The 22,115-nt window shown below is 37.8% G+C and overlaps 1 protein-coding gene across 3 annotated transcripts in view; it reads left to right on the top strand.

The window, feature by feature from the left end:
• si:ch211-204c21.1 (disabled homolog 2) overlaps positions 1 to 22,115 on the top strand; it is a 32,589-nt gene that overhangs the window by 8,622 nt on the left and 1,852 nt on the right. For 2 of the 3 annotated variants that reach the window (XM_048189047.1, XM_048189046.1), the window contains exons 2-13: positions 1,723 to 1,931; positions 7,952 to 8,100; positions 9,574 to 9,672; positions 9,783 to 9,914; positions 10,138 to 10,221; positions 11,135 to 11,158; positions 11,269 to 11,301; positions 11,973 to 12,035; positions 16,491 to 17,105; positions 17,929 to 18,076; positions 20,664 to 21,167; positions 22,001 to 22,080. In XM_048189047.1, coding sequence (XP_048045004.1) covers positions 1,850 to 1,931; positions 7,952 to 8,100; positions 9,574 to 9,672; positions 9,783 to 9,914; positions 10,138 to 10,221; positions 11,135 to 11,158; positions 11,269 to 11,301; positions 11,973 to 12,035; positions 16,491 to 17,105; positions 17,929 to 18,076; positions 20,664 to 21,167; positions 22,001 to 22,080 — 2,013 coding nt within the window. In that variant the 5' untranslated portion in view covers positions 1,723 to 1,849. The remainder of the gene's footprint in view (positions 1 to 1,722; positions 1,932 to 7,951; positions 8,101 to 9,573; positions 9,673 to 9,782; positions 9,915 to 10,137; positions 10,222 to 11,134; positions 11,159 to 11,268; positions 11,302 to 11,972; positions 12,036 to 16,490; positions 17,106 to 17,928; positions 18,077 to 20,663; positions 21,168 to 22,000; positions 22,081 to 22,115) is intronic. The other variant, XM_048189048.1, reaches the window with a different exon arrangement.

Genomic DNA, 22,115 nt, shown 5'->3' with positions numbered 1-22,115 from the left:
TTTTTTTTTTTTTGATTGAAAACAAATGTGCAAAAATAGCCAGTCTGTGGTATAAAGAAGGTGGAGAATGAATAGATCCCAGATGGAAGGGAAGCTCTGACTTCCTGTCTTTGGGTGCAGGGCGGGATAATTGCAATGCAGAGACAGCGGGAGATAGAGGCTAAGGGTACTGTGGTCCTGTAATAGATATGCCACGAAAAGACAGGTTAGAGAAAGCAAAAATGTCTCGGTGACCTATCACCTCAGATAAGTCTGGAGAGCCAGTTATCTGTATTAACTCAAAACATGAATGTTACGTGGGTTGTTAAAGGCAGCGAATGGAGAGTATTTATGGCTGAACAATGCAGCCACCACAGCAAAATGCTCCAGAGTTCAGGATGTTTATTCAGCTTCTGTTTAAGCACAGCCACTTTGATTTATAGTATTGCATGTTTATTTATTAAGTCCACTGGGATGAAGCTGGTTAGCACATTATTGGAAAGCTAACCAGCGTGAGTTTAGAGAGCAAACTTTCACCTTGCGCTAAACAATGTTCACTAACATCTGACATGGAATCCGTTATCAACTATTGTGTTTCATGTTATAATGCTTGTCTCAGCACTGCAGACTGCGACTAATATGTGCGTCCATATGCGGTTTCATCAGATATGAGCACATACCAGTGTTTTTATCAAGTTAGCCTAAAAGGTTCACAAAACGGACTCGGAACTCGCTGATGAATTAGAGGCTTGAATGAGACTCAGTCCATGAATCGCTCAGAGTTGCTAATGAGTTCACAACTGACTCTATCACTGAACCTCAAGTCATTTTTCAGTTATGTACAATTTGATTGATGTGTACTTTAGGTAAACTAATTGTTCATATGACAACGTGGAAGTTAAAGTGTTAGTTCACCCAAAAATGAAAATTATCCCATGATTTATTTAATAAAGCAAAGCGATGGGGTTTTGTAAGAAAAATATCCAGATTTAAAACTTTATTAACTATAATAACTAGCTTTCGGCAGACAGCCGTACACATTGATTTAGGGCAGAAGAGCAAACTCTGACCCGACGAACGACATAATGTCGGACGCGGAAGCACAGAGGATAGAGCAAAACAAAACACCAGTCACAAATTAAATGTAAAACTAAAACGATAATTTTTAAAGAGAAATGTCGGAGGATTTCGATGTAAGTCAACCGGAAGCTAGTTATTTGAATGTATAAAGTTTTAAATATGGATATTATATATAAAAATGCATCGCTTCGCTTCAGAAGGCCTTTATTAACCCACTGGAGCCGTATGGATTACTTTGATTATGGATGGATGCATTTTTTTGGGCTTCAAAATGTGGCCCCCCATTCACAACCATTATAAACCTTGGAGGAGCAAGGATATTTTTAAATATATCACTGTGTTCGTCTTAAAGAAGATAGTCATGTACAACTAGGATGGCTTGAGGGTAAATCATGGGATAATTTTCATTTTTAGGAGAACTATCCCTTTAAGATACATGTTTACAACAGAGTTTTGTTGAAATAAATTAATAAAGTTCAACAAAAAACTTTTTTATTATTGTCAAATTAAATATTATTGTCTGGAACCCTGTTGCCTACACAAAAATATGCTAAATAATGCTACGATAATTACAAAAATTTTTTTCTTTGATTTGTAAATATGTAAACCTCTAATAAATCTGTTTCCTGTTTTGCTTTCTTTCTCTGTCTCCTTCCTATCCAGTGCGGGCACTGTTGATCATGGTCCACTGCTGAGTCAAGCTGTGGTGCACACACTGCAGAGAGGAGAGCAAGAGGGCTTCAACCAATTCTGTCTTCACATTTGTTTTGCACAAGGCTGGCCTTCAAACATGTCTGCAGAAGTGGAAACCAGCACACCCCCAGTCGAGCAGGCACCTTTTAAGACACCCTCCAAAAAAGAAAAGAAGAAGGGTATGTGACAGTGACACTCTGCACACCTCAATATCTTGCTTTGTTAGTATACTGGCCAGACCTTGGGTGATTCAAACGGTTTCAAGCACAGCTATGCCAGTCATTGTTTGAAAGGCTGCAATCGTTTTTCTTTTTACTTAATTGGTGGTTTCACAGTAAAACGTATCTATTAGAGAATGCAATGGATTGTTATAAGAAAGAACAAAAACTGAGTAGACGTCTTTGCTGACCTACTTGCGTCTACTGGTACATCATTAGCGGTATAGTGAGTATCCAACTGAGATTTACTGCGAGTGTTTAGCTGTGTGTAATGTGAGTGTGAATTGCTCCCAGCGTCCACGTCTCCAGAGCACCTACAAAAACCAAGCTTGATCCTCAACAAACATGTAATGAACCTATTCTGAGGTAAAACTAAGCCCTCATAAGAGTTTTGTAACTTGAAAATACATCTATTGTACTTGCCACCTCTCCAGATGAAAAGGCAGTTTGTTTAGAGATTTGATCTCAGAATTTACATGAAGTTATGTGCTGGTTAAGAAAACCATTCTGAGATTACATCCATGATTTATGGCTCAGTCTGGTATCCCAAAGGGTTTGCCATATTGTTCTCGGACTGTACAGTTGGTATCAGACAAAAATGATTCAATAGTTATGTCTTAACCTAAATTCATCAGTTTATCAGTAAATGTGCGCTTTCTTTGGAAGGTTTCAGTCATTAATCTTTGTTGTGGAATGTTAAGCATGGGTGGGCTTTTATTAGTTTCGTAAGATATTGCTTTAAGCCTTCTGGCTTAAATATAATTTTAATATATTTTGATTTGTTGTCTTCTTTATCTAAGGGCAGATGTGCAAGTTTAACTTATTTATTTATTTAAATATATTACCTTTTCCTTTTCTCATCTACATTTCTTCAGTCTGTGGAGCACAATTCGAAACATTGTTCTTGTTTTCAATCGAATTACTTTTTTTGGGGGGCCGGGAGCCAGTAGTCGCATTATTATTGTGTCATGATGTATATGACCCAGTGATTACAGCTAACAAAGAAAGTTCTTTCTGGTAAAATAAGGCACTGTTTCCTCTCAAGAAGACAGTTTGAGTTCATCAAGTTCCTTGACATGTCATGTAGCGCAGCGCAAAGTTGGCGAACAGCCACCTGCAGAAACCTAAAATCCTTCGTCCAGAGCTCCAGGGGCCTCTTTGACCCAATATTTCTCTGGATTTATTTTTCTAAGCTGGAACCTGGTGCACAGTGGTATTGTTTGTCTGGCCTAGCTCATTCATACCAACAGAGCACACTAGTGATGGATTCCATTACAGTCCTGTTGCTGTTTCCACAATACCTTCCAGCTGCGACGGCAAGACACTCTCCAACGTGTCTATTTATGAGCCTTTTCCACAGGCATGAAAACAAGCAAGATGATTCCCACAGTCTCACGCGGAGGAGCCAGCAGCGATTTGGGCGATGAGGTGCATCTGGGGTTGAAGAAGGTCTTTCATAGTCATGTGTTGGACATAGAAACAAAAATATATTGCTGCAACATCACATTTCATCTTTCAGCCGCATTGTTATTGCAGTTCATGTATAGGCGGCTTTTAAGTGATTTGGCTTACCTTCATGATCAGGCTCATTTGTGAGCAAAAGGGCTTTTTCTAATTCTTCGCAAACACCACTTATGAGTTCTGTACGTATTTATTCCCAGACAGACAAAAATCACTTTTCATCTTGGTTAAGACCTTAATAGTTATAGGTAAGCATATAAATGACTGTGCTGATGCTTAAACTTACAACTATGGATGCACCAGTATTACAATTCTGGCCGGTAGTGGTCAGCCAATAGCAAGTTGCTTTCAGTTAAAAAACCTCAAACATGCATTTTAGTCTGTAACTAGGTTAAGCCTTGTCTGTGAAACCGGGGGTATGATTCTCAAACTCATAGATAAAACATTTTACATGCTACAAGTGAATTTAGGCATCATAATATTATAATGTACAATATGAAAAATAAAAATGGAAATATTTTTGAAATTTGATAAAGATTACATATAAAGTTAGCATGAAATTAAAATTACAATTCATCCGTGCATGTTTAATTATTTTTATTTTTTTTTAACTTTTTTTCTGTTACTCTCAGATGTGTCAGCACAGAAGAAAATATCTGACGCTTCTTCCATTTATTGCAACATTAACAGCGTTATTATATCATTAGTGTTTTTAAAAACATAACTTTGAGTGAGAGTTAGATGCGACAAAGGCAATATAAATGTTAAATTGCTAATTAAAAATTAGTATGCACAATTAAATGTCAATGTATGTTTAAAAAAAATTCTCAAAAATCTGCCAAAACTGTAGATCTTGCTTTAAAAATTGAATCTCAATCTATTAATATTTTGTTTATTTTGACCAATTAAAAACAGAAAAAAAAGTCTACACATGCCATTTTATGAAAACCGTAACTAAACCAAGCACTCATATTTATGGGTATTATACGTTCACGTTGGGAGGGGGTTGTAGAGCAGAAACCTCAAGCCTGTAGAGTCCCTGCATGGGATGAATGTCAATGTTGTCCCTCAGCTTGGCCACAGAAGGCATGAGGTCTGGGCCTCCGCCAGACTGTTCTCTCTCAGTCTCTTTTTGTTTCTCTGCGTCTGGTTCACTCCCTCTTTTTCCGCCTCTGCCATCTCAGCAGCTCCACTGGCCAAAAGGGGACATCGCCACATAGTCAGCTGAGCTCTGGTTTTGAAGTGAGTGTTGCCACATTCTCTGGCAAAATGTCCAGAGAATCAAAAGTCATGAAGAATGAAAAATGATAGTGAGATACCATGGAAGACCCAATGAAGAGTTCACAGAGAAGAGATTAGTTGCTTCCAAGGAAGAAGGAGGATTGATACAAACTCTCAGTCTAGTAAATAATGTGGCACATATCCAAAACAACATAATTTCAAGGCTGTGACAGACAGTGTATTAAACATGCTTTGGGAGCAAACGATAAAACACCACGATCAGCATATTGTCAAAGATTTGTTTAGATTCATTGTGTTTGTGTGTCTTGTTTGTTTCCATGGTTTTTGATTACGTTGCACACCTGTTTATAGTTTTGTTGATTAGCCTCCTTGCTTTGTCTTGCGTTAACGTGGTCTTTAGGTCTTTCATTCTGCAATGTTTGCATGTGTAATCCACACATGCAAACATTGCAGAACGAAAGACCTAGAATAGGTTTTTTTTTTTTTTTTTTTTTTGTGAAATACAAATATGGACTTAACTGCTGTGCGTCCCTTGTTGCTAGAGCAGGGAGATCGCTCACTTCAGGATCACACGAGGGACTTTTTAGATCTGGTGCATCTCAGCCACTATCCAGACCGCTTGCTCTGCTTATTTTTCCACACCAGCCTCAGCAGGTGGTTCACGGCAGACCTGCCCATGAATGGTCCTCGCAGGGATTTCTCAGCATTTCTAGAGTGGGTACTGTTGAAAAATGGATCGGTGTTCACCGTCTGCCCTGCTGAGGATGACATCACCAGTCACACTCTGGACCCAGAGCCCAGCCAGCCACCTCTTACACCTGCATGGAGAACATGCCAGGATCCACAGCAGACACAAAGCACGAGCCTGCCGCGATGCCATTGCCAGAGCGGACGCCTGAGCCAATCATTGCCCCGGAGCCCGAGCCCAACAGAAAGTCTGACTGATCCAGCAACATTGCTCATCCCAGTCGGTGTGCTCGTGGAGTACGAGGGGATGAATTGGAGCCCCGCCCATACTCCTGCTGCTGAGAGTGAGCTTTGCCTGGCCTCCTGCATCTCTGCTGGTCCCTCCCAGCTCCAAGTCTCCTGCATTTCCAATGATCCCAACCAGCCTCCCTCTCCCACCTCCTCTACCAAAGACAGGCAGTCCTCCGGCCTTGTCTCCGTTCGTTCCCTTCAGTTTCTTGGCTCCTCCTCTGTTTACTCCACTCTACTGTGTGGATCTGCCTCAGGTCTTCTAGTCTCCAGCTCCCCCTTGGCAAATGGATCCCCCGGCTCCGCCTCGGGCCACCAAGACCATCACTCTACCTTGGCCGTTGACCAGTCAGCTCCACCTTGGCTCCTCGCCCCCTCTGCTCCACACGGGACTGTGGTCCTTACGGCTCCACCAGGCTCCCTCATCCCTCCGACTCTGCCTTGTTCAATCTCCAGGACCTGTTGCTCAGTCTCTGTGTCTCCTCGGCTCCATCTGGATCTTCAGCTCTCCTGGCTCCACCACTGGTGGTCGGATTATTGACTCCACCCTGGCTCCTCCTACCATCGGTTGCACTGTGGGCCTTCTTCCTGGCCATATTCTGGATCGTCAGCTATCTCGTCCCTCCAGCATCTCTACCCTGTCTTCTCCCTCAGTGAGCTCCGCCGTGTTGTCTCCATCTGCTGGCTCCTCCCATTTGTTGTCTGTCTATGACTTCTCGTCCTCCTCCAGAGGATGTTTTGGACTTTATTTAGTTATGGCGCGAGGGCATGCCTTCCGGGAAGGGGTGTTATGTGACAGAAATGTTTCATATGTTTCATTTAGTTTCATTTTGGTTTGGTTTGGTTCTGTGTTTGTTTCCATGGTTTCTGATTATGTTCTTTTGATTAGTCTCCTTATGTATTTAATCCCTTAGTTCTCCTCAGTGCTTTGTCTTGCGTTAACGTTGTGTTCCTATGTGTAGTGTTACATGGTTCCTGTTCATTAAAACTTAATTGATCGTTCGTTCGTTCTCTCTCTCTCTCTCTCTCTCTCTCTGGTAGATTACACACACAAATGTTACACATATCAGCGGCTCTCTGGAAGAAGGAGAATAATTGAGTCAACTCTGACGCACATTGTCTTCATTTTATTTTTGTTATCTGTGTTTTAAGCTTTATAGAAAATAGTGCCTTAATATCTCCAGAGAGCAAACTGTGTCAAGGAAACACCCCTAGATTGTTAGATTTGAGGAGATACATCTCTGGAAGAAAGAGAATAATTGAGTCAACTCTGACGCACTTTGTCTTCATTTTAATCAGCCTCCTTCAAATCTTTTTGTGTCATTGAGTAATCGCCCACATTTTTGATGAGCGTCTGGGTAACTTGCTGACATTTCCAGTGATTGAGTAACATTCAGACTGAGATTCAGAGCTGAAATGCTGCTAGAGATAACTCTGTATCACAGACAGCTGGTACCATCAGTTCCTTCCGAATGGCATCAATCCCAGCGACACCCATAATTATGTCTCTGAATTGTTTCTCGTTCCTCTAAGAATAAAGGATTTCGTAAATGATTCTGCACTGCACTATTCATTCCCATTTTAGAATGCTTTTGTTTTGAATGACAGCTGCATTTGTGATGAGCTGCATTTGCCGGCTGTAAACTGTAATCAGTTAATTATATGGAGCAGAATTTTAAAAAAGGTTAAATGACAGGGGCTTGTCCTGCACTACAGAAAAGACACTTAATTAATGGTTTCATGTATGAGTGAAGAACCTGCTTTTTCAGCTCTTTTCAAAAGGATAAAACTAGCCAAGAAATCTAGGGTATTTTTTCAGGATTCAAAAGAACAGGGCTTATTTGAAAGAAAGTTTTTGTAACATTCTAAATGTCTTTACTGTCACTTTTTATCAATTTAATGCATCTTTTCTGAATAAAAGTATTAATTTATTAAACTGAGCCCAACATTTTGAATGGAAGACTGTATTTGTACATATTAAAATGTATGCGCATATATTTTTCTTTTCCTTAAGCAGAACTGAAAAAAAATAATTTTGATTATGTTGGTAATTACTGACTTATGGTCATAAAAACATAACTATATAAGTCTTTATGTCTATATGTTGTCTCAATTTCTCCAAAAGCATTTGAGGTAATTGCAGTGTATAAGTTCATGGGAATCTGTGTCACAGCAGTGTATCTGTTTAACAAAGGATTAAATGATTTCTCCTTTGCAACACACTTTAAATGCAATACTTTTCATTCTCACAATATTTCATTGTATGTTTTAGATTAAAATCTCTCTTTATCTCCCTTTCTCAGCTGCAGCAAGCCCAGAGAAAACAGATGAGTTCCTCCTAGCCAGGTTCAAAGGTAATGGAGTTCGCTACAAAGCCAAGCTGATTGGTGTAGATGATGTCCCTGAAGCAAGAGGAGATAAAATGAGCCAAGACTCCATGATGAAACTTAAGGTCAGTGAAAGGTCAAGCTTGTTTGCTTTTTACTACAGTATATCTTAAAGGATTAGTCCACTTTTAAATACACTTTTCCTGATAAATTTACTCACCCCCATGTCATCCAACGCTTACGCTGAATGTTCTACGCCTTCCCTATTCTACTTACGGAACGAACGCGGCGCCAGTTTCGTTTTTTTCCGTAACTTGAATAGGGAAGGCGTAGGACATTCAGCGTAAGCGTTATGAAGAATGCGGAAGCGGAAAGTACGTTCAAGGCGATATTTTGTTTATAAAGCATAAACGGTTGTATTTTCTTCGAAAATGACCGATCGATTCGCTAGATAAGACCCTTATTACTCATCTGGTATCGTTTAAAGCCCTTAAAGCTGCACTGAAACTGTAATTTTGACCTTCAACCTGTTGGTAGCCATTGAAATCCACTGTAAGGAGAATAATCCTGGAATGTTTTCCTCAAAAACCTTCATTTCTTTTCGACTGACGAAAGAAAGACATGAACATCTTGGATGACATGGGGGTGAGTAAATTTATCAGGAAAAGTATATTTAAAAGTGGACTAATCCTTTAAGTGACTTCTAGTAGCCTAAACTAATAGCAGAGACATAGGACAAGATGGATTTATTTGTATAAACTTTTCACAATAAATGTTGTTTCCCAGCTAACAGGGAACAAATCCAAACACAACTTTGGCTAATGTTCTGGTAATGTCATCTAAGTTATGAACAAACATTATTCCAGTAAAATTAACAGAAGATTCATTCACAGTTATCTGGTTTTTTAAATGTTCTCAAAATATTAGCACAAAAAATATGTATTTATATATCATTCGTGGAACTTTTTAGTTTGATGCTTGTCTATTTTTGAACCGTTGCTAATTTCAGAATGATTATGGAATGTTAAGAACATTTAAAAGTAACATTCTCATAATGTTTGCAAAATGACAAAATAGATTGTTCACTTAACATTCATACAACCAAGCAAAAAAAGTTTTTAAAACATTTGGTTTCAAACGGAGAACATTCAGAGATAATGTTTTTGTAACTTAAGGGAATAAAGGGAACCTTAGCAAAACGTTTTAGAATATATCATTTTATTATCTGTGTTTAAAGCTGTATAGAAAATAGTGCCTTAACATCTCCAGAGAGCAAACTGTGTCAACAGTCTAACATTGTTAGATTTGAGGAGATACATCTCTGGAAGAAAGAGAATAATTGATCCAACACAGCATTTTCCAGTATTTTTTACATAAATATTACTGGCATGAAGTAATTCTTTTGGCTGTTTTGCTTCAGTATTTATCATATTAGAAGAGACAGAAAAAAATCCCTGTTTCCTACACAATTTATTTAGGAGTGCAAATGGTTTGATAGACATTTATTTAGCAGGATACCGACTACATGCAAGAAGTCAAAATGATTTGTTTTTTATTCTCAGTAAATATTTATTTGTCTTTTCTTTCTGCGATAACAGGGCAAGGCAGTGGCAGCTCGCTCTCAGGGCAAACACAAGCAGAGAGTCTGGGTGAACATCTCTCTTGCAGGAATCACTGTTACTGATGAGAAAACAGGGGTCTGTCTCTCTCACTCTTTTATTTATACTGACTAGAATAAACACTTCAGCAGATGTCATTTGATACCCAAAATACAGTATTCATTGTTACTTTGTTTTGATTTCTCCAGGCAACAATACTGGAGCATGCAGTAAATAAGATCTCCTTCATCGCACGGGATGTCACTGACAGCAGAGCGTTTGGCTATGTGTGCGGTGCGGAGGGCCAGCACCAGTTCTTTGCCATTAAAACTGCACAGCAGGTCCAGTGAGATTTTATGGAGCAAAGCTCTTTCCTTCTTCACACGCTCATGCCTTAGGCACACACAGACAAACTTGTTCTCTCTTTATCTGTTACTCATTTCCCAGTAGTGCATTTTTCTAAAGGCATACCCACAAAAACACATTCCACCCTGCTCACAAACATTCACTCATAAACCTGCTGGAAAAAATGCCTTTTAACACATTGTTTGTGTTTCTACTCAGGCAGAGCCTCTTGTCATTGACCTGAAGGATCTTTTCCAGTTAATCTTCAATATGAAGAAAAAAGAAGTTGAGGGTTCAAAGAAGGTGCGAGACCCCTCAAAAATATTTTTAGATGAATCTAGAGTGTGTATGAGCCAGTGATAAACTTTTATACTCGTACTTGAAATGTAGCTCTTTAAAGGGATAGTTCACCCAAAAATGAAAATTTGATGTTTATCTGCTTACCCCCAGGGCATCCAAGATGTAGGTGACTTTGTTTCTTCAGTAGAACACAAATGATGATTTTTAACTCCAACCGTTGCCGTCTCTCAGTCGTATAATGCATGTCAATGGGAATTCCATCTATAAGAGTCAAAAAAACATGCACAGACAAATCCAAATTAACCCTGCGGCTCGTGACGACACATTGATGTCTTAAGATACGAAACGAATGGTTTATGCGAGAAACCGAACAGAATTTATATAATTTTTGTCCAGCTGCCTTGAGCATCCGGTTAGTGAGGTCTGATCGCGCTCTGACAACGGAAGTGATGTCTAGCACTCATTGAAGCAAGGCGCGAGACATCACTTCCGTTGTCAGAACGCGTTTTCTGACCTCACTAACCGGATGCTGAACGCAGTTGGACATAGTGGTGTTTTAGAGGTAAAAAATGATATAAATACTGTTCGGTTTCTCACACAAACCGATCGTTTCGTGTCTTAGGACATCAATGTGTCGTCACGAGCCGCAGGGTTTAATTTGGATTTGTCTGTGCATGTTTGTTTTTTTTTACTCTTATAGATAGAATTCCCATTGACATGCATTATACGACTGACAGACCGCAACAGTTGGAGTTAAAAATCATCATTTGTGTTCTACTGAAGAAACAAAGTCACCTACATCTTGGATACCCTGGGGGTAAGCAGATAAACATCAAATTTTCATTTATGGGTGAACTATCCCTTTAATAATGCAAGAAATGTATTTATTTCTAATCATATCTTGTTTTCTTTTCAGGATGAAAGTAATAAAGTGATGGAGGTAAGTACTGAGACATTCAATTAAACATCTGCTAAATGTTCATATCATACTTTTTTTTTTTTTTGCCTGTGGAACTTGTATCTCAATTTCTGTCAATCTTACCTCAACAGAATGGCAGTGAAGGCTCACACAATGACAGAAAAGTGAGTATGATTTACACTCACCAAATGGTTCTGATGTTGCAACACAGCAGTGAAAGACTTTTGTTAGTGGCCTCTAAAGGCCAATTCACACTTCACCGACAGACGGCAACAGATACTTTGTCGGTTTTTGACGGCTCAATGTGTTACCCCTGTCGGAGTCTGTTGGAGCTTGTTTTCTCTGACTGAACATGGTGAATCGAATTTGAATGTCTGAGAAGTGATGTGCTGTAGTCTGACTGTCGGCGTTGGTCTGCGTCTGTCTGTGCGGTGTGAATTGGCCATAACCTGTAGGCTCCTAGATATGCCAGTAGAGTTGTGTCTCTCTGGCCCAGCTCCTAAAGCCCCCTGCTGGGTTGTCTTCATGTTGTTGTTCACCATTTGCACACTGCACCTAAACTAGTCTCCTCAGGGGGTGAAAGCTAATGAAGTTAGCAGACAGGAAATAACTGAGATGCATCACATAGCAGCTCCGGACATTCTCCCACCAATCCTTTCACTCACAGTCTTTGGAAAAAAACACAATTCTCCTCATTCTCTTCACTGCTCATTTCCTCCTATTCATCTACCCCTCAGCATGAATGGCTCTTGTCTTAGGTGTTTTGGTCACTCTGACTCTGTTTGGTGTCCATAATCTGGTCTGAATCTTGTTTTTCTTTTCAACTCTGTTGCAGGGCATTGAACAGCTGGACTTGTTTGGAGACATGTCGACCCCACCTGACTTAAACTCTCCCTCGGTAAGACTGTTGGGCAAGAATGAGTCATGCATATTGATGTATAAATATACACATTCAGACTGAATGTGAGACTTTTTCCCTCCAATTTTCCTTATTAATGGTTTGTATTGACGGTGACACGCTAATTTATTAACACAAGAAAGATACACTAACATTATTAATGTTATTTCCATGAAAATCTATTATACACCAGCTCATTTACCAGATGAAGGCAACATTATCCAAATGAGACATTACATTACTAGTGGCGTTTAGACTCTCATATCCTGCTATAGTCCTTGTTTAGTCTCTGGTGCTTGATTGACCTCAAATGAAGAAAATGTCGTCATGGGGAGTAGAAGGCCTGGGCTCTGGCCAACAAAAATAACAAGCTGTAAATACTCAACAAGGCTCAGTTGTTTGAGGAGCTTTACAGCCACATGAGGCAGGTTTTTTTCTCAGTATGATGAATTCTAATGCCTTTGAAAGTGTTAAAGGGTTAGTTCACCCAAAAATGAAATTTCTGTCATTAAATACTCACCCTCATGTTGTACCAAACCCGTGAGACCTTCGTTCATCTTCAGAACACAAATTAAAGGAGGGGTCTAATGCTATTTCATGCATTCTGACTTATGTACACGGTTAAAGAGTTGCATTCTCATGCTAAACATGGCCAAAGTTTCAAAACACGAGTCTCTTTGTTGACTCTTTAGGTCTGCCCACAGCAGGTATGCCTCCAGGAGCTCGGCTTTTTTCGGAAAGACCTGGTACAGCTGATCTATCTTTTGTAAATATGATAAAACTAAAGACTTTTCAGAGATATGTAGGATGCACTACTACTCTACAGGTACTCAAGATTAACATGAGATTGGTAGAAACTGTGTGTGTTACCTACCCTTTAAGATATTTTTGATGAAATCTGAGAGTTTTTTTTATCCCCCATAGAAAGCAATGTAATTACCACATTCAAGGTCCAGAAAAGTAAAATAGTCGTTAAAATAGTCAACGTGTCTACAGTGGTTTAACCTTAATGTTGTGAAGCGACGAGAATACTTTTGTGCGCAAAAGCAAAACAAAAATAACAACTTTATTCAACAATTTCTTCTCTTCCCTGTCAGTCTCTTGTGCAGTTGATACAGTGAACGCAGTGCAGATCTTCCTTGTTTACGTCAGAACGCCGGCTCAGTATTGGCCATCTCCTGCTTCAGCATCACACATGTGTCGTGGTGCTCACGTGAACTGCATTGGCCAAAACTGAGCCGGCGTTCTGACATAAACAAGGAAGATCTGCACTGCGTTCACTGTGTCAGCTGCACAGGAGACCAGTGATGGGAATAACGGCGTTATAAATAATATAAGAATAATACTTTTTTCAGTAACGAGTAATCAAACGAATTACTTTTTCTCCCGTTACAACGCCGTTACCGTTACTGACAAAAAAAATGCCGCGTTACTATAATTGAGCTCACTGAAGCGGTTTTCATCCGAGTAAGCTCTCTCTCAGCCATAGGACCTGCAAAGTTTTTTTCTCTGGTGTGTGCTGCGGTTAGTCATACACAAATATAATTTTAAACTGATAATAATGTATGATGCGATGTATGAAACGAGTTTTTTTCTAGTCGACTAGTAGTTGTTCATTTAAGCTATTAGTTGACTAATCACATTTATATTAATTTAATTTCTTAAATACTGGAGAGAATAAACCATAATAAGGAGCGTTTACATAATATAGGCTATATAGCGCTCAAGGGCACGCATAATTGCCATAAAGAAACGGCAAAAGTAATGATTATGAGTGTGACAAAAACAGCAGGGAGACATTTTAATTGTTTATTAATAAAGTAATGTTTTCTGAATCAGTGTCGGCTGCAAAGATGAAGTTGACATTGCTGATTCTCATTGCTGATCATCTGCTCATATGGACGCGCCTAGAGAGATAACGCACATTTCATTCGGATTAGGCTACATAATCAGAGTAGCCTCTTTCTTTTCGTTTTTAATTACTTCATTTTCGTTAAAGTAGATATTTCAAGCATTCTATAGATATATTTCTCATGTCTGCGAGGCAAGCAGTCTCTGAGTTTCGGTTCATTTAGCCTATAAGACACGCTCCAGTTCAAGCGCCAGTGATCGCGCCCGCGCCTCCATGTCATGATTTTATTGTCTGCTATATTTGCTTGTTATATATTAAATCCAAGCAATTGGTTGATGAAACATTGATTAAAATTAAGATACAATTTTTACAAAACGAAATTCACTTTAAAGAAAGGCTTTCTACAAAGCAAAACTTAATGAAGTGGTCAAAATCATATCTGACCCACTCCATGTCTCCCGATATATTTGCGCATCTTATGATGCATCTTACTCATGCTGTTCACTTTTCATAATCGAATAAATGGATTTAAAACATAACATAGGACTATTTAAACATAAATATGAAACTACGTTTTCTTTAATGGCTACCAACACAGTACAGAGAAATTTCATGTCGTGAGCAAGAGCGGATCATGAGTCAGGAGTCGCATCAAGAATAATTTATTCTTAGACTTATATGTAATATTGGGGGCATTCAATTTATTTGGCATATATATATATATATATTTTTAAAGTAACGCAATAGTTACTTTCCCTGGTAATTAGTTACTTTTATAATGATGTAACTCAGTTACTAACTCCGTTACTATTTGTGAGAAGTAACTAGTAACTATAACTAATTACTTTTTTAAAGTAATGTGCCCAACACTGCAGGAGACTGACAGGGAAGAGAAGAAATTATTGAATAAAGTTGTTATTTTTGTTTTGCTTTTGCGCACAAAAAGTATTCCCGTCGCTTCACAACATTAAACCACTGTAGTCACGTTGACTATTTCACTTTTCTGGACCTTGAATGTGGTAATTACGTTGCTTTCTATGGGTGATAAAAAACCTCTCAGATTTCATCAAAATATCTCAACTTTTTTTTCGAAGATGAAAGAAGGTCTTGCGGTTTTGGAAAAACATGAGGGTGAGTACTTAATGACAGAAATTACATTTTTTGGTGAACTAACCCTTTAAATAGGTTATATGTAAAATACATGAGTTTACACAAAAGGAATTAATCTTCCCCTATACGGTCTTTATATGTTCTATATCCTCTGCTTGCTGTTCACGGTGAACTTTTTACAAGTGGTGTTGATGCAGATTTTGTTCTGTTCTTCTAACTAAACATTGCAATGACTGTGAGAGAATAAGTTCAGGTAATGTGTGCATATACTGTGAAGTTTATTCATCCATTTTTAGCCATCCATTATTCAACCAGTGTTTTGTTGACAAAAGCATGGTACTGTATATTGGGGAAAAACACTTAAGTAGGGTTGCCAACTTCAGTAGAGGAGTATAAGGGAATGTAAATGACAAATTATTGAATCTTGTAAAATTTCACCATTATTAGCTAGTAGTAGCTGCCCTCCCTTCTTTCTTGATTCTTCCCTCACTATCAAATGTGTCTGTGTAGCAGTTTCCAATATCAGGGCTCTCATTTCACAACTCTCTATGTTTCAGATTCGTCTTTTGCTATTTGTTCATGGCTATTCTATAGTTTTATTCCCAAGTTTTTCTATTAAATTTTCTGCAGACATATACAAGTTATTAGAACAATTACAAAATGAGACAAGGTGTCTGATGAAGAGAAGTACCAGCAACAACAACAAAGACCCCCACTAGACATACACACAGTTAGGCCACCAGAAGAACCTCTTTAGTTTTTAACATTGGCACTTGTATATACGCTACCATTCAAAAGTTTGGGGTCAGTAAGATTTTTTACTTAATAATACTTTTATTCAGCAAGGACACATTGAATTGATCAAAAGTTACAGTAAAGGCATTTATAATGTTACAAAAGATTTCTATATCAAATAAATTGTTCTTTTGAACTTTCTATTTATCAAAGAAAAAAACATCTATCATTGTTTCCACAAAAATATTAAGCAGCACAACTGTTTTCAACATTGATAATTAAACGAAATATTTCTTGAGCATCAAATCAGAATATTAGAATGATTTCTGAAGGATCTGGAGTAGAGGACTGGACTAAAGATGCCGAAAAAATCAGTTGAATCAGTTTATTTTATTATTTATTTATTAAATGCAGCCTTTTTTTCCTCTTCAAATCTTGCCAACCTCAAACTTTTGAATGATTGTGTAAAATTGATTCAAATGCAAAAACATATATTGTTCTTATTTGTGTTGGTACAAGACACTAAAGATAGAAAAACAGCTGCTTCCCTTAAAGACAGAACAATCCTGTATTATACGAGACGGTTGGCAGCCCTACATCCCTTATGTCATGAATGCCCATGTTTGACTACACAGCATCTATCTATGGAGCAAGTTTATTGTACTTCATGCATGACTTCATCTATACACCCCTCAAACATGCATTCATGTTTTATTGACATCAGCGTATTAATTATTCTTCTCCAAATCTTCCTTCAGGAGTCTGAGGACATCCTGTTGATGGATCTGTCCACTGAGATAGACAGCAATCAGAACTGCGTTAAAGGAAACCCCTTCACCTCGTCTTCTGTCTCCAGAGCCCTATCCAGCCTCTCGCCTGAGAACTCCTTCTCTTCTCAGCTCAACTTCTTCCCCGCCCCTATCCATGACCCGTTCAGTGATGATCCATTTTCAAAAAGCAACGACCAATCAATCAGGGATGACCCTGCCACAGAAAACCACAGCCCTAATAACTTGTTCAATGGTGGCCCTAAGAATGGTGACTCTGACTACTTGGGCCAGCAATTTGACCAACTCTCCAACAGGACAGTCATCCAGGCTCTCAGTAATGGCCACTGGCCTTTAGATGGCAGAGCTGCAGAAGCCACTAGCTGGACTCAGAATACTGTCCCAGTTCGAGAGCAGAATGGACATGGGAAAGTGACTCCTAATCCGTTTGTCGGAGATTCAGAGAAGATGCAGCCGGTGCAGAATGGAGTGAAGCATGAGAATGGAGGCTTGGGAGAGCCAACTGTCAATCAAACCAAGGATTCGGTTATTATAAGCCCTCCACCACTCAATATGAAAGCAGGGAGGGGCAGGAGGAGTGTAAAGGTGAGGTTACATTAATGACTGTATTTTTTTAATGCTTTTTAAATTGATAATTAAATGGCCACTTTTCTTCTTATTGTTTTCTTATTTATATCTAACACCACTTCATGATCTGGTAATGTTGTTTGCCTCAATTTTTAATGCTTCAGTGACTTGTACTTGTAAGGTAAGGATTGATTTGCTAATGTCTTTTCCATCACATTAGGCTACATGTGAATGCACACACACATCATATATATATGTATGTATGTTCAACAAGGCTGCATTTATTTGACCAAAAATACAGTAAAAACAGTAATATTGTGAAATAATATTATAATTTAAAATGACTGTTTTCCTTTTTCTTTTTCAAATGTAATTTATTCCTGTGATGCAAAGCTGAATTCAGTGATTTGCTGCTCAAGAAACATTTATTTTCGAGCAGCACAACTGTTTTCATCTTTGATAATAATACTTTTTGTGGAAACCAGGATGCATTTTTCCCTAGGATTGTTTGATGAATAGAAAGTTCAAAAGAACAGCATTTATTTAAAATAGAAATCTTTTGTAACATTATAAATGTCTTTATTTTAAATTCTGATCAATTGAATGTGTCCTTGCTGAATAAAAGTATTAATTTATTTTTTAAAAAACATTAAAAATTAAAATCTTACTAGTGTATATATAAGGTTTTCAAAGGTTCATTTCTGGTGGTGTATAAATAATATTTATTTAAATTACAATTTATTATGCTTGTTTAATCCCTGTTCTGTATTTTTTTTTTTAACTCAGGCTGGTCCCATTGAGAACTGATTCTGTTTTATAACAATTTTAATCTCTTTTATAGTCCCCTTCAAATGAAAAACTTGGGATGGACCTATTTGTTTCACCAAACCAATCAGAATCACCACCTCCTCAACCTGAGAACGGCCCTGTCAACACTGTCAGTCTGTTCAGCAGGAGCCCTTCCTCCACTGACACACTCACAGTTCTTGGTAAGACATTCGAGACAATAAATAAATAAATAACTTGACATTTGTGAGCTTGCAATAAAATGCTTTTTCAAAATGTCAGTGATTCTTATTCAAATGAATGTTTGAGTCTGGAATGAGTGTTCTTCTGTTTATATATTCCTGTAGTTCAAACAGTTGAGTACGGTGCTAGCAATGCCGAAGGTCATGGGTTTGATTCCGAGTTTGATAAAATGCTGAATGCAGTTGAATGAAATTTAATAAAAGCTGACATTGTCATGGTCCAAAATGAGCAATTGGCAAATGCCGAATGCACAAAAAAGTTTAAGGTTAATCATTGTCAAGCAAACATTGGATCGGCTGTCCTGTGGGTAGTGCAGTTCCGATCTCAAAACTTTTATGTGATGTTACCTTTAAACAGTATATTATAAATATAGAGCTTATTGAATTACATTTCATATACACTACCAGGGTTGGTAAGAATGTTTTTGGTGTTTCACCAGATTTGAAATTATTTGATCAAAATAAAGTAAAAACAGTAATATTTTAAAGGTGCCCTTGAATGAAAAATGTAATTTACCTTGGCATAGTTAAATAACAAGAGTTCAGTACATGGAAATGACATACAGTGAGTCTCAAACTCCATTGTTTTCTCCTTCTTATATAAATCTCATTTGTTTAAAAGACCTCCGAAGAACAGGCGAATCTCAACATAACACCGACTGTTACGTAACAGACGGGGTGTACGCCCCCAATATATGCATATTCCAGCCCATGTTCCCAACATTATGAAAGGCATTAGACAAGGGCAGCCAGTAACGTCTGGATCTGTGCACAGGTGAATCAACAGACTAGGTAAGCAAGCAAGAACAATAGCGAAAAATGGCAGATGGAGCGATAATAACTGACATGATTCATGATAACATGATATTTTTAGTGATATTTGTAAATTGTCTTTCTAAATGTTTCGTTAGCATGTTGCTAATGTACTGTTAAATGTGGTTAAAGTTACCATCGTTTCTTACTGTATTCACGGAGACAAGAGCCGTCGCTGTTTTCATTATTAAACACTTGCAGTCTGTATAATTCATAAACACAACTTCATTCTTTATAAATCTCTCCAACAGTGTAGCATTAGCCGTTAGCCACGGAGCACAGCCTCAAATTCTTTCAGAATCAGATGTAAACAATATAACAGTATACAATACTCACATAATCCGACGCATGCATGATGAACACTTTGTAAAGATCCATTTGAGGGTTATATTAGCTGTGTAAACTTTGTTTATGCACTGTTCAAGGCAAGCGCGAGCTCCGTGGGTGTGGAGCAGGAGAATTAAAGGGCCACACACCCTGAATCGGCTCATTTATAATGATGCCCCAAAATAGGCAGTTAAAAAATTGAATTAAAAAAAAACCTATGTGGTATTTTGAGCTGAAACTTCACAGACACATTCAGGGGACACCTTAGACTTATATTACATCTTTTTAAAAAAAAGTTCTAGGGCACCTTTAAAATATTATTACAATTTAAAATAACAGTTTTTATTGGAGTATATTTTAAAGTGTAATATATTCCTGCGATGACAAAACTGAATTTTCAGCATCATCACTCCAGTCTTCAGTGTCACATGATCCTTCAGAAATCATTCTAATATGCTGATTTGGTGCTCAAGAAACATTTCTTATTATTATCATTGTTGAAAACAGTTGTTATGCTTAATATTTTTGTGGAAACCGTAATGCATTTTTTCAGGATTCTTTGTTTCCTTTGAAGTTCAAAAGAACAGCATATATTTGAAATAAAAATCTTTTGTAATATCATAAATGTATTTACTGTCACGTCATCAATTTAATGCATCCTTAAAAGAATTAATTTCTTTCAAACATTTGAAGGATAATGTATAGTAGAATAATATTCACAAAAGGGGCAGTTGATATGGTGATTACTATTCTGTTTACCACAGTAATTACAAACTTAAAGTAAAAAATAGCTCTTTGTGTCAAAAGGATGGCATGGTCCATTTAATTATTGGACTATGAAGAACACTGAATACGTGTGGCTTTTTATTATTTAACCTTCTTTTTATTAAAGGGATAGTTCTCCCAAAAATTTCATGTTGTTCCAAACCCGTAAAACGTTTGTTCATCTTCGGAACACAACTGAAGATCTTTTTGATGAAATCTGAGAGCTTTCTGTTTCTCCATAGACAGCTACGCAACTGACATTTTGCAAGAGGTTTGTTTTCGCGCGTCAAGCAGGTTCGGTTGAGCTTCTGTTTATGTTTGCTGATCAATGTTTATATGTGCATAAAAGCCTAAATTCAATCTGTTCATCATATAAAGTGATCATGTCTCTTCAGAAACTTTGGACTAACCGCTCAATTTGTATGGATTAGTTTTACGACCTCTTTTTGAAGCATCAAAGTGTCAGTTGTGTAGCTGTCTATGTAGGGACAGAAAGCTCTTAGATTTCATCAAAAAGATCTTGATTTGTGTACTGAATATGAATGAAAGTCTTACAGGTTTGGAATGAAATGAGGACGAGTAAGTATGACAGAATTTTCATTTTTTGGTGAACTAACCCTTTAACTCTATATCTTCTTTTAAGAAGGATTGTCTCTACAAGCTCCACCTGTAGTTTCTACTCCTGGAGCAGCTCTGTGGAATCAGCCCCAGTCCTCCATCTTCCCCAGCACCACCAGTGCCTCTCAGCACTTCACTCAAGCTCCTATCTTCACCACTCCTCCTGGGCCTGCCTGGGGAACTACTTCTGGAGGTTTTGGAACCTCTACCCCAACCCAGCATCTTCCATCATGGACCACCACCACCCCAGTATCCAACGGATCCAATGGATCCTGGACCCCTAATACAACCCTGGGGAACCCCTTTCAGACCAGCATATTTCCACCCAGTCTTGTGCCCGATGGACAGCAGAGCTCCAGTCCCCCTCCACTGGTCCCACCTCGAGCAGTAGCCACCAATGAAGCTCCAAAGGTGGACAGTAATGCTTTTGTTGACCTGGATCCTCTAGGAGAAAAGGAAAAGAGAGATATCAAGGACATGTTTAAGGATTTCCAGATAGCTAAGCCACCAAATGTGCCAGCAAGGAAAGGTGAGCAGATATTGCCGTGTTTGTCATTAAAATCTCACCCGTTTTAATGATTATATCAGAATTTCATGAACACCTTCTCTGCATCTGCTGTGAGTATGAGTCACTTATAATGTGCATTTGGGAACATATGCCAGCAGGATCACTTTATTACACATTCACATAGTTTTTGACATTTTTGTGGACATACATTTTTAGCATTTCACCAGATTTATAATGGGAGCGTTTATAAACCCGTTGTCAACTAAACACAGAGGTCTTCCTGCAATTTTCCAACAAAATAAAAGCTTGAGGGTTAAATGTTTGAAAGTGAAAATTTAAGGACATAAATATTAGTATTGTAGCTTGTAGTGTAAAATAAAAATGTTATTCTTTTATCACATACTCATTTTTTGTTTATCAGTGTAATTGAATTATTACAATAGTGATATATTTCTGACTTTATTTTTTTATAATTACAGTCAAAAATATGAAAACAATAATTGTATTATTATTATTATTATATTTAAATTGATTGAGTTCCTAAAAACACTGATAGATGTACTATAAATAATTAATTTTTAAAAAACAAACATAAAAAAAACACTAAAAAATTAAATATTAAAAATATTTAATTTCTTTACCGGTTTACCTATATCATGTGACCATTAGCCAACATCAGAGAACCACAAACATGTAAATCTATTGTTAAATTATTTAAATATTAACTTAAAATCTTAACATACTTCAAGTTCATATTTTATGTCAAAGGGGTTTGGCTGAAAAAAAAGTTAGGGATTCCCTGCATTATATTATTGTAAACATCTTGACATGACAAATAATTTTTGTCACTGCAGAGCCATTGAAGATTGGAGGTCCGAACCCATTTGACAAATCCTTTGGAAAAGATCTGTTTGGCACGTCTGTACCTGCAACTGTACGTATATACGTGCATCCTTATAAGCGATTATG

The sequence above is a fragment of the Megalobrama amblycephala genome, linkage group LG4 (genome assembly GCF_018812025.1).
Source record: "Megalobrama amblycephala isolate DHTTF-2021 linkage group LG4, ASM1881202v1, whole genome shotgun sequence".
In the NCBI taxonomy this organism is placed as follows: domain Eukaryota; kingdom Metazoa; phylum Chordata; class Actinopteri; order Cypriniformes; family Xenocyprididae; genus Megalobrama; species Megalobrama amblycephala.
This window is presented reverse-complemented; position numbering and strand designations above follow the sequence as displayed.